The sequence below is a fragment of the Myotis brandtii genome, unplaced genomic scaffold (genome assembly GCF_000412655.1).
Source record: "Myotis brandtii unplaced genomic scaffold, ASM41265v1 scaffold639, whole genome shotgun sequence".
Taxonomy (NCBI): Eukaryota; Metazoa; Chordata; class Mammalia; order Chiroptera; family Vespertilionidae; genus Myotis; species Myotis brandtii.
In genome coordinates, this window is record NW_005370452.1 from 557,983 (window position 1) to 574,410 (window position 16,428).

The following is a 16,428-nucleotide window of genomic DNA, read 5'->3' on the forward strand; positions in this document are numbered from 1 at the left end:
CAGTTGCCTGGCTGCTGGCCGCCATCTTGGCTGACAGTTAATTTGTATAAGGATATGCTGATTAGCCAATGGGAAGGGTAGCGGTCATACGCTAATTACCATGTTTCTCTTTTATTATTGTAGATAAACTCAGGTGTGCAGTTCTTCTGGCTTTGCTATTCTTTACTTGTTGGTGTTGCCCTGAAAAGTCTCATGTGGAGTGTTGTTTTAGTGGATCAGTATTTCTTAAAACTACATGACCATATATATATATATATATATACTTACTAGTGGCCTGGTGCATGAAATCTGTGCACATTAAAAGGGAATTAATTAGAGGAAATATTTTAATATTGCTATTTGCCCTTTCTCTATAATAGAAGTGTCAGAGATGAAAGAAAATTAGTAAAATGTATATGAAAATCTTCCTCCTGTCAGAGTCTGGGGTGCACCAAGGGACCCAGAGTCATGTCTCTGGGGCGGGGGGATGCACCTTGAGGTCCCCTGTCAAGCCCTGCCAGGCGGGGGTGTGGCCTCAGGTCCCCCGGCCTGGTGCTGGGGCAGGGGGTGCGGCCTCAGGTCCCCTGGCCCAGGGCAGGGGGCATGGGGGCGAGATGGGGGTTGCAGCCTCAGGTCCCTGCTGATTGCTTGTTAAGGCTTGTTACAGGAACTTGGCCTCTGCTGTGGGTGCAGCCATCTTGTGTTATGGAAACCCTGCCTCTGCTGTGGGCGCAGCCACCTTTGTGGTGGAGTGATGGTCAGTTTGCCTATCCCCTCTTTATTATATAGGACTAGAGGCCCGTTTGCAGGAAGATTCCTGCAAGAATAGGGCTTCGCTCCCGTCTCTGCCGTTCCTACCCCGCCCTTCTCTTGCGCTCCTACCTGGCCTTTCTCTGCCGTTCCTACCCCGACCTTCTCTGCCGCTTCTCTCCCGCCCGTCTCTGCTACCTCGGCTTCGTTGCTTGGCTTCCTTCTACAGTGTCTTCAGTCTTCGCTCCCAGCTGGTATATGCAAATTAGCCACCATCTTTGTTGGTGGTTAATTTGCATATTGCTCTGATTAGCCAATGGTGGGCGTAGTGAAGGTACAGTCAATTTGCATCTTTGTCTATTATTAGATAGGATAAGGCTAATATGCTAAGTGTCCGACTGTTTGGCCGCTATGAAGTGCACTGACCTCCAGGGGGCAGATGCTCAATGCAGGAACTTCCGAGCTCCATTGCCTTGGCAGTGGCGGTTCTCAGGTGGTACACCCCGAAAACAGAGGAGGGAGCCTGATTCCTCTTGGGGTTGTGCGATTCCACCTTTGGCCGTGGGTTATGTTCTTGCTGGGGCACTGTTGTCCCTGAATCTGGTTTACGGCACACTTGTGTTTGCATTCCACACCCTGTACGACAGCAACTTTGCAGAGTGCCCTCTTGCACTCTGGGACCCCTGGGGGGATATTGGAGAGTTGGTTTCAGCCCGATCCCCGCAGGTCAGGCCGAGGGACCCCACCTGCCAGAGGGACCCCGCTCACTCCGAAGACACTGGGGAGGGACCATGGGAGGTTGGCTCCAGGGCGTGTTCTGTCTGTCTTGCCCAGTCCCGCCCTGCCAGCCACCTTCTTATTAATTTCCTTTCAATGTGCACAAATCTGTGCACCGGGTCACTAGTATATTTCATGTTAACTTGTTATAGAGTACACTTTGGAAAACTATATCTCAGCATATTCTCATTTCCAGGAACTCAACACAAGTTTCTTAGTGACATATATTAGCATCTCATGTCTTTCATGATGTAATTCACTTAACCATCCAGTTAATTTGAATTTCTGTGTGTTGTCTTGTGTTGTCTTAAGGAAAGATGTAGCCAGACAGGCTTCAACATTACTGGCCTAGTGTTATAACTAGTTTCTCTAGGAGCTGGGAGGGAGATGATTTTTGTCTTTTCATTTTTCTCTGTTCTCTCTGTACTTTTACATAGATTCGAGATTTTTTCTGAATAAATAGAGTTTGAGACTTAACACTTCGCTAATAAGATGAAAATCTGTTACCAAGTGGGTCCCCTTGAACTCTGTGCTGCATCGTTTTTGCTGGACAGTGTCGGAGCTCCTTGATGTAAGCTCTGTTTAGGCTTTCATCGAGGATTGTTAGAAAGGACAAATATGCACATGTCTTTTTCGTTTTTGATGTGTTACATTTACTTTTACTCAGTATTATGAAATCTCTTTATTATAAAGGGAATTTTACCATAACAGGATTTACACCATAACAGGATTTACTTGTGTAACTGTGGCTGTTATTATTTGACTGGCTTAGCTGTTAGTGACCCAAGGTGTACCAATTTATATGAAAAGTAACTATAGATACTTTATATAACTGTTTCCCTAGTAGCAGGAATGCGAAACTGTAGTGTGTACTGTCTTGGAAATAATAGAAGTGTTTAATGGGGAAATTTGGGACTGTCCTAGATTCCTGGAATTCTCCAGCTGTTGGCAGTTTATTTCTCATATATTTCTGTCCTCATCCTCAAAAACTAGGGATAAAATCCTGTGGTTTCATCTGAAATAAGCCAAACCCTTATATAGTCATTATTTTCACCTGATGCCATTCTTTAGTAAGTGAGCTATTTGAAGGAGTCTAGTTGGGTAGCCTGCCTGCCCCTTTGCTGTGTGTTGGTACAAGCTCTTCCTGGGTGGGACTCCACACAAAGGTCATTCCAGGACTATCGCCCTGAGGGCTGTGAATGCACAGACATTTTTGCAAGAACCTCTTGCTATGATAAAACTGGTATTTAGGTTAAATCCAGTTAACTGCCCTTTGAAAGGAGTGTGAGACATTCCCATTTAAATTGTTTTCTAATAGGAGGACCCAGATTCTTGCCTTCGAGCACCAGTGCCTTCCTTGTGGAGCTTGGTAGAAGGCCCCCTCACCCCCTTTTTTTAGTTTAGTTTCGTTTTGTTTCCATTACTATAAAAAGGAACTGACAGTTGAGGCTGTCACAGGGCCATTAAGCTTCCCCCATGGGTGGCCGATGACTCTAGTCTATACCCAACTGATGGTATTTACAAGTGTGAATAAACTCTGGCATTGAAAAAAATCTGAAATTAGCTCAACATGGATAAAATATTTGAAACACCAAGTTTTTTCTTTTTTGCTTTCTTTCCGTATGCTTGCAACTTTACTTCCCCATGTGAACTTCAGCACTTCTAAAGAAAGAAAAACACCACATCTAATAAGACGTTAAAAATATTAGTTAAAAAAATTATAATGTTTGCTCTAAAGTTATGACATTTTCATATGCTTTTATTCTCAAATACCCAGAGGAGATATGTAGTACTAAATACTAAGGTCTAGATTATGTGCTTTGAATTTTGTGTTGTGCTATTAAGAGAAAATGCTTTTAAAGAGAAAATGTGTTTTGATAGCATGACATTTATAACCAGGTGGTGGTTGATTTTTCACTGTGTTGAGTTCTGTGCTTGGTCAGTGAGTCTGGTGTGTGCAGGCCTGTGGTGGGGACGGGCAGCCGTCTGTTGGCACACTGCCTTGGAGGTTTTGTATTTGTACTAAATATCTCCCCTGGGTATTTGGCATGAAACATATGAAAATGTCATAACTTTAAAGCAGTCATAATTTCTAAGTGCTTTTAAAAAATTTTAGTAGACTGCACTTGGTTTGTAAGCTCATTACTCTTGGAGATAGTTTTTAAGCCCTTGCCTGTGGCAACAGGAGGTACTGTACTTCGAGGTTTCTTATAGGGGCTGTAGGACGGCCTCAGAAGTGCCCCAGGACTGGAATTACTGCCCAAGAAAGAAAAGGACCTGCAGGATTGCAGGGGCCTCAAAACTAAACAGAACCTAAAGCCCCTCTCAGCTTTGTGTCCCCTTAACCCATATATCTGGAAGTCTGGTTTTATCTTCTTAATTAGATAGACTGGAATAATTTTATTTGAGAAAGGTTAGAGACATGTAATTCCTGGCAATAATTTGTTGGTATCTAAGGTTATCATAAAAGCAAAAACTCATATGGACAGTGCAATTCCAATGTGCGGCCCCATTTAAGGTTTTCCCAGCTTCATTAGCGTATACCTACCACCCAGTTCATAGAGAAAAGGAGTGGCAGCAATGTTGGCGGAAATGTGACTTAACTGCAGTGGTGTGGTAAAGGCTGTTTTGGGAAGTTTACTTTGCATTAACTGCTTTGTCTTATCATCATGGAGATGAGTGAGGAGACATTGGTCAGTATAGTGTGCAGCCACAGCTGCCGGAGTGTGCATTTGCACCTCCATACGTGGACATAGTGGTGACTTTCTGTAAGTGAGATCATTTTGCAAGTCTCATTGTATTTCACTGAGAGAGGCTTAAGGTTCTTCTGCGTCGGCACCTTGGAGTTGCCTTCTTCCCTCCACCTCTGCTTCTAAGAGGCCTATAGTTTGGATGCAGTAATTTACTTAATCCCCTGGTTGATACTTTTAAAGATTGTTTCCAACTCAAAGTATAGCTTATAGTTTAAGAGGAGGTTTAATACTTCTCCATTTACCCTTTTAAAATTTCTCATTTAAAAAAGGGCTGATCAGTACATAATAAAATAAGGACTTTAAGGAAATTAGTGCGATTAAATCACCCTACTTCTCGGCTTTGTTAGGACCTATTCAGGTTGCTTCTCTTTTATTGAGATGACCTAGAAAAGAATTGTCAGGTTATTAACAAACTAAAAACATGCCAACTGTATTGTTACAGACTCATGAAGACAGACATGAACTGTGTCTGGACCAGGTTCCATGTGTTGGCAGAAACCACTGAGCAGTGATGCACAGTTAGCAGAGTAGGGAAGGGAGCTGCTGCGAGAGGTGGGGCTTATCTTTGGAAAGATGGTGGTGTTTGTGGTCTGTGCGCTCAGGCCCTGCACTCGGAGTCTAGGTGGGCTTACATCATCACCCAGTCGACATCTATGCTTTCTCCCATTCAGCTGTGTGTGGGAGCTGCATGTTCTGACTCTAATACCACACTGGGCCCTTCAAAGTCATTCCTCAGACAACCAACATGTAAAATGTGTGAGTTACACATGATCTAGAAAAGAACCAGGCAGTTACCACTTGGGTGGCTCCTCTAAATGAATAAAGAAACACAAGGTGTTGAAGGGCTGTGATAATAACTAATTCTGAAGTTTTTAAAGTAAAATTTTACTTTCAGTCATCTTCCCTGCCACATGGGGAACCCGAGGATGCTTCCTGGGGCCACATGATTCTGCTCCTTTCAGTCTTTCAGAGATCAACTCAAATACTTGATTTGAAAAACATTAGTTATGGCTTATTTTATATGTATATGTATATACCTATCTGCACACATGTCATGTTCCATGTAGCTGGTGCCACTTCTGATGAACATGCCGGGTCTGGATCATGCACATCTGCACATATATCACAATTTGTGTAACCCATGTCACTTCTGGTGGGCACCCTGCACACGGTTATACCTCTCTGCACAAGTCACATTCTTTGTAGCCTGTGCCACTTCTTGTGGGCATACATGCATCTATTTGCACACAATCTCGGGCTGTGTTTGGTGGTCACCCCATTTTCTAGGCTGAGCAACACTTCAGGCCAAGCTTCCTCTATTACCAGTGAAGTAAAGAGTCTCCTGGGGTGGGGGGTGGGGTGTCACTAAACACCCAGGACTGGGAATGTGGTTCCATGTGATGTCTTAACAATTAAAGCAACAGTGACTTTCCTTCAACTTGGCAATTTTTGGCTAATCTAGTATATTTCAGAGTAAAAAACTTGCAGTTCTTGATATATTTCTGACTTTTATTTTTCTAACTATTCTGATGAACAGGGTTTGTCTGTATCATATTACTTCAAAGTTGATGTGAAGTTTTTTCCTTTTGAAGATTTAAGAAAAACCTTTGAAATTTCTTTCTTCCCAATTTTTATCATAGTGATGTCGAAATATTGGCTGTTGTTAGTTGGTGAGTATATAATAGGCAAAGTCTTGGATTCAGAAAATAAGGGAATGGAAAGTCAGGTGATTAAAACCAGAGAGAATCATTCCTCACCTAATTTAAATGGAATGCATTTCTCTCAGATTTCTGTAAAATTACTGAAGCCATTGCAGCTATTCAGAACTTATGGTTCTCTGTTATATTATTCAGTAAAAATGAAACAAGGGTCAGTTTTCCCAGAGAGGAAGTGAATCTTGACCTTGGTATCACAAGCAGGAAATCAGCATATAAACCTTATTCATTTTATCTTCTCTGTAATCATTTTAAATCAGGTTCTGTGGAACTATCATCTTTGAATAAATCTGTGGAAAAAGGTTCTTTTTAAAAAAATATGTTTTATTGATTTTTTTACAGAGAGGAAGGGAGAGGGATAGAGAGTTGGAAACATCGATGAGAGAGAAACATCGATCAGTTGCCTCCTGCACACCTCCCACTGGGGATGTGCCCGCAACCAAGGTACATGCCCTTGACCGGAATCGAACCCGGAACCCCTCAGTCTGCAGACCGACGCTCTATCCACTGAGCCAAACCAGTTAGGGCAAAAGGTTCTTGAGTCTGCAGGCTGACGCTCTATCCACTGAGCCAAACCGGTTAGGGCGCAAAAGGTTCTTAATTAATAGGATACTAAGGAAGAGAATTTAGCCAAGTTAACTGAACGTACTGTTTTGACACACACTTTTTTTAAGAAAATATATTTTTACTAGAGGCCTTGTGCACGGATGGGGTCCCTTGGCCTGGCCGGCGATCTGGGCTGATTGGGTCTGATTGGGTCTAGATGGCCAGAGAGAGGGACTGTGGGAGGTTGACCAGCCCGCCCCAATTGCTGGGTGGAGGGAGCATAGGAGGTTGACCGACTGCAGGAGGTTGGCTGTGGGAGTGCACTGACCACCATGGGGCAGCTCCTGTGTTGAACGTCTGCCCCCTGGTGGTCAGTGTGTTGTCATAGCAACCGGTTGAGTGGTCGTAACTGTCACTTAGGCACACACACACACATATATATATACACACACGTATATGTATATACATATATACACACACATACTAGTGGCCCGGTGCACAAAATTTGTGCACATTAAAAGAGAATTAATTAGAGGAAATCTTTTAATATTGCTATTTGCCCTTTCTCTATAATAGAAGTGTCAGAGATGAAAGAAAATTAGTAAAATGTGTATGAAAAATCTCCCTCCTGTCAGAGTCTGGGGCACGCCGCGGGACCTAGAGTCAAGTCGCCGCCTACCCCCCCGCACGCGCTTCGAAAATGCAGGAGACCCAGACCTGAGGCTGTGCCCCCCGCACAGTGGGGCTTGACGGGGGTGGGGCCCGCCGGGTCTGGATCTCGCCCAATGGGGTTTGGGCCGGCTGGTCTGGGTCTCGCGTGATTTCGAGGTGCATGCGGGTGGGAGGGGACTTGACTCTGGGTCCCGTGGTGTATCCCAGACTCTGACAGGAGGAAGATTTTTATATACATTTTACTAATTTTCTTTCCTCCAATTAGTTCCCTTTTAATGTGCATGAATTTCGTGCAGCAGGCCACTAGTATGTGTGTGTGTATGTGTGTGTGTGCACTTGAGGGGGGGGCGGGGTTCCCTCAGCCTGGCCTGCGCCCTTTTGCAGCCCAGGAGCCATTGGGGGATGTCTGACTGACGGCTTAGGCCCGCTCACAGGGAGCAGGCCTAAGCCGGCAGTGGACATCCTTAGTGCTGCTGACAAGGCGGGAGAGGCTCCTTCCACTGCCACTGCGCTCGCCAGCCTTGAGCCAGCTTCTGGCTGAGTGGCATCTACCCCCTGGGGGTCAGTGCGCATCATAGCAACCAGTGAATTCACCATTCGGTCAATTTGCATATTACCCTTTTATTATATAGGATTGATTTCAGAGAGGAAGGGAGAGAGAGAGAGAGAGCGAGAGAGAGAGAGAGAGAGAGAGAGAAACATCGATAAGAGAGAATCATTGATCAGCTGTCTCCTACACGCCCCCTACTGGGGGTTGAGCCCGCAACCTGGGCATGTGCCTTTGATTGGAATTGAACCTGGGACCTTTCAGTTCTCAGGTTGATGCTCTATCCACTGAGCCAAACCAGCTAGGGCTTGACACACTTTTTTTTTTTTTTTTAAGTATATTTTTATTGATTTCACACAGAGAGGAAGGGAGAGAGGGAGAGAGAGAGAGAGAGAGAGAAACATAAGTGATGAGAGAGAATCATGGATCGGCTGCCTCCTGCACGCCCCCTATTGGGGTTTGAACCCGCAACCCAGGCATGTGCCCTTGACCGGCATCGAACCCAGGACCCTTCAGTCCACAGGCCGACGCTTTATTCACTGAGCCAAACCAGCTAGGACTTGACACACTCTTAAAGCTACTTTTAGAGCCCTTCTCTCTGGTCGGTAGTAAAGCTGGTCATTGCAGGGTTTTTGTTTTTTTAATCAGCAGCACATTTCAGCCACTAGAATTAGACTACAGGCCCTAAAACTGCAGCGAGTTTCTTTAAAGCCAGGACCACTGCCATCTTCTCCACTAGAGTGTCAGCATCACCAGGAGTGGTTTCACCCCTCTCTGTTGGGGTTTCTCTCACAGAAAGCAGGCCTGGCACACCGTAGTGCTCTGAATCCTCCTCGGATGGACAGTTCTTTCAGTAATTAGAAAGGAAATCTCCCGGTTGTCCTGAAGAGGGAGGTGTAGAGAGGAGAGCAACCAAGTGAGAATATTTAGTGGCTGGTGTGGTAGGTACCTGAACATCATTTTTCAAGAGTGGAATTTTCAGTCCTGAAAAAGAATCACGTGTGATACAATTTGACTCTTCCTTTGAATGTTTTTTTATCTTCGGGTCTGTTTTTTGGGGACTTAGCCATCAAGGAATATTCAGAAGTGTGTTTATTTGAAGAAGTTTCCTGTTTCTCTTTGAGGTATCTGGGGTTGTACAGGACAGGCTGACATGAGCTCCTTAAACTCTGCCAAGCCACAGTAGGAAAGGCCCTGGTCAGGGCATACTCTCCAGGATCCTGCCATGTCTCCTGGAAGGTGCCATCTGTTAGATGCTTAATTTCTAAAACAGCTTGTGAAGTGGTGATGACCTGGAAAGGAATGTGGTGATGTGCTGGCTTTGTACACAGGCCACGACAGGGTCAGGTGGCGTGTTCAGGTTTCCAGTGTAGGCGTGTGAGCTCTACCTTGGCTGGTGGAAAAGTGCTGGGGTCCATTTGTCACATCAGCCTCTGCTGGACACACAAGTGTTGGACCTGCACGTTCACGTGAACACTGCAGCGCACCTGAACAGGTGGACGGCCATTGAGAAGGCCACACTGGTTGCTGCTTGATATGCTTTTCACAGATGGCTCTGTGGACTGGGGAGATGCAGCCTTTGTTCCAGGGAAGGGTGCCCTGCCCTTTCTGTTCCTGGATCGAGTGCCTGCTCTCTAGTCCAGTGGTCGCCAACCTTTTGGACCTCACGGACCACTAGTGGTCCACCGCTGCTCTAGTTTGTTCCTCAGATGCAGAAGGATGACTCTGTTTTGTAGGGAATACACCTTACAGTAAGAAATGGGTGCTCTGCAGTCAGGCCCTGACTCGGAGCCTGGAAAGCACCCTGCTTCAGCATTTCACGGGCCAGCATTTTCCACATCATATATTTTTTTCCTTAGCCATGAAATTCCAGCAGATTGTTATGCAAAACAGTTTTGTGTCTCTGTGTGACTGGGAAGACAGCTGTTAGTCCTAATGAGGAGTGCTAGCATTACAGTCTTTCCGTTGATTGAGACCCTCAGAGGGAGCGGAATGTTCCAGATCGGGCAGTGGTGTGCGGTGAGGAGGTACCGCACTGTCAGCTGGAAGCACATGGTCGGCTGCTCGCGGCGACAAGATAAATGAGTCTACTGGAGTCTGGCAGAGTCTGAGCTTTTCCAGTGTGCGGCTGTGGTGGCCTGCTCCCCACGGGACCTGAGTTGAGGGTGCTGTCTCTGTGCCAGCTTTTCCCTTTGATGGCCCACAATACCTGTCAGGGCTGTGATTTATTAAAAACCTAATGTCTTTCAGCGTTTCATTTACATAGGGTTCGATGGTCTTTTGTGGAGACTTTTCCCATTAATTTAGCAGAATGTTAACTGAAGTTTAACTTGGCCCAGACCTCCTAAAGACTAGAATCTTCAGAACAGCCCCTAGTCGTGAGCTGTTCCCAGAGCTCTGCCAGCAGTTTCTTTACACCTTGCTGTGACCTCTGCATGGAAGAGGAGCAGCACTTTATTCTAGTCAAGCTCTGGCATTGTTTTTTAAATAGGGAGTTCCAACGGGTCACTGGGCCGGGTCACTGGGCCGGTGCTCCAGGTTCCCCTGTCCCCCTTTCTGCCAGTGTCACACACAGTGACCTTAGGTGTAGCACAGTGGCTGATGTTGGGCGATTTAGCACCTAGGGAGGGGATGTGACTGGTGTCGGGTGGGCAGAGGTAGAGGCTGCTCAGCCCAGGTGCACAGGGCACCCCATGAGCAGTGGTCACCTGAACGTTGACAGTACCGGGTTGAAACCCACCTGACGGACTCAGTATGGATTTGACGCTGGTGGTGCAGTTTTAGGTCTAAGGTCTGGGTAGCACCTGGGTTTTCTGAATTCGAGTTTATCTCTTGTTTTAAGCTCTAAGAGAAATAAAAGTAGTTTGAAATTATTGTGAGAAATGATAAGGTTGTATATATAAGATATTATTTATTCGTAGTTAATTTTTTTGTCTCTGAAAAAATATGGCTCTTCAATATTCTGCGAGGCTGTTATTTAGGGCCAGAGTTGTCTGGAATGGTGAGATTGTTTTCTTGACCCTCCCTTGTTATCTTTAAAGTTTTTTCCTTCTTATTGAGGTATAATTGACAAGTAAAAATTGAGTATATTTAAGATATACAATGTGATGTTCTATATACGTTTCCACTGAAATGATCACAGTCAAGTTAATTAGCACATCTATCTCCCATGTGTGGTGAGGTCATTTCAGATCCATTCCCCCAGCAAATTTCAAGTACATGTTATGGTATTAACTATTGTCACCATGCCAAACACTAGATGAGTTCTGACCCTGTGCCCTTTACTTGTAGCACCGTGACCTCTGCCGTGTTCACCGTGGGAGATAACGTTGTTTCAGGCAGTGACGACCGCACTGTGAAGGTCTGGGATTTAAAGAACATGAGATCCCCCATTGCAACCATTCGTACGGATTCTGCCATCAACAGGTGAGGGAAGCTGCTCATTGCTTAGATGTTTATTTGACTTGATAGGGTTGATTGTAGTACAATGTCTTGTACATGTGACAGTTAAATGAACCTTGGGAAAGTGGTTTAGACTCCTGGGAAAATGTTTGTCATTGATCCTCTAATGCAAATTCAGTATCTGTAAACACTGAAACTTAAGTATAGAATCAGGTTGGTGTAATGGGCTTTGAGAATAAGAATGAGCCTGTTATGGCCCCTCTGTTTTAGTGACATGCTGTACGTTTGAGTTGCATATAAGCAGCTTGGTCTCTGTAACCTAAAGCTGCAGACACATAATACTCACTGTTGTGTTTGCCATGAAGTGTGCATAGTATGGAATACCCTACCCTGGTGCTGTCACTGTTTTATATGGAACCTTCTTGTCTCTTTGCAGGATCAATGTATGCGTTGGCCAAAAAATCATCGCCCTCCCCCATGACAACAGACAAGTCAGATTGTTCGATATGTCCGGTGTGCGGCTGGCGCGACTCCCCCGCAGCAGCCGGCAGGTAACTGTGCTGCTGATGCATATTCACAGAATCTCAGGTCTTCTCCGTCATCAGTGACTCCTGGACGCACACTGGGAGCCACACGTGTGATTTTAGTTTCCTAATAGCCACTTTTAAAAAAGCGAGAAGTTATTTTAACAGTATACTTAACTAGATAAACCCAAAATAATAACATTTGAACATGCCATCAATATAAAAATGTTAGCAAATTTACACTCTTACTTTCTTACTATATATTGGATATATTTGATCTGTATTTAGAGTTCCTAAAATTTATCATTGAAAATGTTAAAATGTTTCCCAGTACCTGAACTGAATATTAGTTTTTAAGTTTAATCTGAATGAAATCCAATGTTTAGTTCCTCAGTGTCAGTAGCCACGTCTCAGGAGCTCAGTTTTGCGTGGGTTAGTGGCCGCCGTACTGGAAAGCACAGTTTTAGATATTTTCAGTTGAACTTGTGCAAATTGGAAATATATTAAAGGACAATGCGTGGCCACGCAGGAGCGGTGTCGTGGATTGTGGGAGCTTCTTAAGAAAGGACCCTCCACCCCTAGCCAGGAACCCCTTTCCATGGTAGGTTGCCAAGACAAACTCCATTGTAGAAGAGACTTTCCTGGGTGCTAGGACTTGCATTTGGCCCAGATGGTGCCGTGCAGCGGTGTTGGGTCAGTGTATACTGAGGTGTTTGCCCCACCTGTCACAGCTACCTGGGCTGCGGTACCAGCTCAGACCTGCTGACTCAGTCTCTGAGGGAAGCCTGGGAACCTGTGTTTAGATTCGTTCCCTGGGTGGTTCCACATTTGAGGGTGAGTCCCAGAGTGAGTGACATACTGGCTCCTTTTGTGGGGAAATGTCCTCCCCTTCCCTTCCCACTTATGAAGGCAGCCTCTCTGCAGCCTTTGTGCCTAGCCGAGCCCCACCACAGTCACACTCTCCTTTGCTTCTTTCGGCCTTTTCTGTCTGTCACTGTGATACCTTGCTCTCCTACCATGGCTGCAACTCGGTGGCTGCTCCTGTCCCCTTCAAGGCAGAGCCTTCAAGTGCAGGCATGAGCTGCAGGCTGTCCCTGTGGGAGGTAGGGCTCAGGAACCGCAGACCCAGGCGATTCCGGAGGTAGGTGGTCAAGTGGCATTTGCTACCAACAGAGCAGCAAATGCAATGGCACCAAGTTTCCAAAAGCCCTGTGTATTCAAGACACGGTTGGTTCTTCTCTGTGTAGCTCCTTACGTGTGCTGTTTGAAGTTAGTGACTGAGCTTCTTAATTATGAGTGCAGGTCACAGAAAAACTACTCATGAAATTAGAGTAACTACACAGAGCTAGAGTTGCTTGTCTGGGATTTTTGTGTTTTGGTAACTGCTGAGCATCACTGATGTATCCTAAACGTCTCTCTCACATAGAAGGGCTCTCTCTCTTTACTCTTTTATTTTATTTTTTTATAGCTGTGCCTGTGTAGTACATAAATTGCTGTGCAACATGGAAAGCCAGCATTTTCAAACAAATGTATGAGTGTGTATGACTTCATTACTTTGAGAATGTTTCCTCTCAAAAAATAGGGAGATTTCAGCAGTTGTTGGTGGGGCTAATTCTGTGGGCACAACTTTATTTTTAATTATCTGTTAACATTCAACCCTGTTGGAATTGTAGAATTCCGCTGTGCTTGGCTTTATTTCCTCCTAAAGTAGTTTGTGAAAATACTTATCTTTAAGGTTAATGAATATCATTTCATTTCATTCTGAACCTGTAACATTTCAGATGAATCAGTATACTTTTCAGTCTCACAGAACCACAGCTAGAAATCCCCGTTTCATGTTGTCCCAGCTTCTTTCAGCTGACAGCTTTATAAGGAGACAACGAAACTCAGTTCAACTTGGTCACTAGAGGGGCAGGGGCTTAGGATATGGAATTGTTTTACTTTGGGGAAAGTGTAAGTGCCATTTCCCAAAGTGTGGACTGTGATCAGGAGCTCAGGGAGGGGGTGGTGCAGTGTGCAGTGAAAGGTGATCTACAGACGGCGCACAGGATCTGTGCTGCAGGAGCGGAGAAGTTTTAGTGTGGCTCTGTGACTAGGAGGGCACAGAGTGGTTTCAAAGTCTGCATGTGCCCTGAGCCTTTTTTGGGTCATGTCTGTGTGCACTCTGGCGGGGGATGTACATGAGATGAAAGGGTGACTCACCTAGTGCGGGCTCCCAGCTCAGGCAGGACTGAGATCCTGGATTGGACCCACATTTGCAGGTGCCGCCTGGTCCTTTCCCTCACTAGGTAGTAGGATGCGATCTCAGTGTTGGTCCAGTGAGTGTCTTGAGTTTACCATCTTGAACTAGTCTTTCTAGAGGCTTGATTTTTACTGCCAGCTAGTGGATGCTTATGCATTCTCTCTTCTCAAGTCCCTAACAAAGAGATGTAGGAGAGCGCCCTTAACCCTTCATTCTGGGGCTCCTTTCTTGCAGTGCTTTCCCTTTGTGGCCTGATTCTCTCTAAAACCAGCAGCATTCAAATGCGAATGTTTTCCAGAGGGAGCTGTTGTGCCATTCTTTTGAGGGTTTCTTTTACTAAATTTCTGTTAGCTGTTTCTAATCCTTCTTGTACTTTATTGTATGATATAGCACCAGCCAAGTATTACTGTAACAATGACTGTGTCCTAAGGCATTGCTTGCATCTCTGCCTGTATATACCAAACATCACACTGTAAACTTTGTACGTTTTGCAGTAATTTTTCCCAGCATTGTGGTATTAAACCGGAATTTCTAAAGCTATCAGGAATCTACTTGAAAGGCCATTCATTTTTCCTTTTTTTCATTTGACACCGAATGTGTTTTTTAACTGCTTGAACATCTGAACCAATTATTTGTTAAAATGATATTTGAGGTCTTTGGGTGAATTTTATTGAGTTTATTCCCAAATTTACCTAGACTCATTCATTAAAATTTTAAAAATTGATTATTTTTTCTTTTGGACTGTAATCTTACTCATTTTCTTAAAGAATCATGAGTGCTTTTGTTGTGTCTCACTAGATTCATGTTGTGTCTGACCTCATTCATTCATCACGGCCTTTCCACCAGCTCGTGCCTGAGAACCTGCTGCCAACTCAGTATTTTTGTCTCACTCTGATTAATCCTGAGTGTTAATTTTTTCTCTCTCAATTTGGTTGCTTTGAGTGGTGTAGTTGTTAATTTGGTTGAGGTTTTATAGCCCTTATGTTTGAGGAATAATATACTAATCCTGGTTTGTGTGCTTGGTAATAGGGCCACAGAAGAATGGTGTGCTGCTCGGCGTGGAGCGAGGACCACCCCACCTGCAATCTGTTCACCTGCGGGTTTGACAGGCAAGCCATAGGCTGGAACATCAACATCCCTGCGTTGTTACAGGAAAAATAAGGTGCCGGCATTCCTTAGTTTCATAGTTTGCCATGGACCTGTGACTGGAGCAGGCTTTTCTCATACTGATCAGCCATTTTTGTGAGAGCTGGACCCTGAGAAGGGTGATTTGTATATGTCCTTTTCCCATTGTACCCAGCTTGCATGATGTACAGAACTGTGGTTATGTTTTTATTCCGTCTTGTCTGTGCTGGCATCCTCTGGTCAGTGGGAACAAAGCCGCTCCCTATAGCACGTGGCATTTGACATATGACAGGAGGGCATCACACTTGTGTGAGTTCAATGTGAACCTGTGTACTTACTGTGAGTGTAAGTCTGTGGCATTTCTGGAATAATCCTACATATCTACCTTGTCCTGGGAGACTGCAGAGCTGTGTTTGCGTTGGCTGATGAATGGCGGGATTGGCAAAAAATTTTATGTTTACTTCCATGTGAAGTTGTAGCACGTGCTGTTGTTGTAATTCAGCTTCAGCTCTTCATCCTCTTACAGTTCTGTGAAATTAACCTGGATCTTAGAAGTTAAAAAATAGCATCAAATGTTGAGTTTGCAGGATTCATTTTTTTTTTTAAGAAAAAGTTTGTTCTTTTTATAGAAAATCATTTCAATACCCTGAGGTCTCATATTAGCAAATTCTAAAATATGATGATTCTAATCACCAATTTCAGATTGTAAGCAAAATTTAAAGCACTTTAGTTTATAGCTCTGGTTATAAACAATTTTTAGAAGTTTCAAATAACTTATCCATTGAATGTGACTTGACCTTTTTAAGAAGGCTGTGCTACCTGAAGACAAAACCTTATTTATTTTCTACACCTTTGGTTTTCATATTTCTACATGGGTTCACTTCTCTGGTGGTATTTGAGAGTCAACAATGCAAATAAATGAGTACTACCTCAAAAATAAATGTTTGGAAAACTTGGGAGTCTTACTGTGCCTAGCTAACTAAGCACTTTGGCTTTTAGCTGGAATACTGAGTTCAGTTCAGAAGGCAAGAAAGACAATCAGCAAATGTAATGGAAAGGCATTTGCATTAGCTAGCTACCAGGGTGGCAGCCGCAGCCATAGTTCACAGGTGACAAGATGCTCCTGTCTCAGCCGCCAGGACACCTCTCAGTGCCAACCCTCCCACTGCTGGAGTGGGCCTGTCACCCTTGCCTTCTTAGCAGTTACTGTGTTTGATGTTTGTGAGTTCGTGTTGTTGTTGAGTTACAGTTTTGATAAAGAAGACATCTCAGTGTACTGCTCCTCATATTTTTAATCCTTCGAATATGTCGGAAACTGGCCCCTTGGAGAGATACAAGAGGGTAATGTTGAAAACGACCCATTCCTGTGTCTCCTATTTTGTAGTGACACAGCTGG

The 16,428-nt window shown here is 44.5% G+C and overlaps 1 protein-coding gene across 2 annotated transcripts in view; it reads left to right on the forward strand.

Annotated features, from left to right (window-relative positions):
* WDR37 (WD repeat domain 37) overlaps nucleotides 1-16,056 on the forward strand; it is a 62,871-nt gene extending 46,815 nt beyond the window's left edge. For both annotated transcript variants that reach the window (XM_014528511.1, XM_005880451.2), the window contains exons 12-14: nucleotides 11,031-11,165; nucleotides 11,578-11,692; nucleotides 14,937-16,056. In XM_014528511.1, the coding sequence (XP_014383997.1) occupies nucleotides 11,031-11,165; nucleotides 11,578-11,692; nucleotides 14,937-15,068 (382 nt within the window). In that variant the 3' untranslated portion in view covers nucleotides 15,069-16,056. The remainder of the gene's footprint in view (nucleotides 1-11,030; nucleotides 11,166-11,577; nucleotides 11,693-14,936) is intronic.
* Nucleotides 16,057-16,428: the final 372 nt, after the last annotated feature.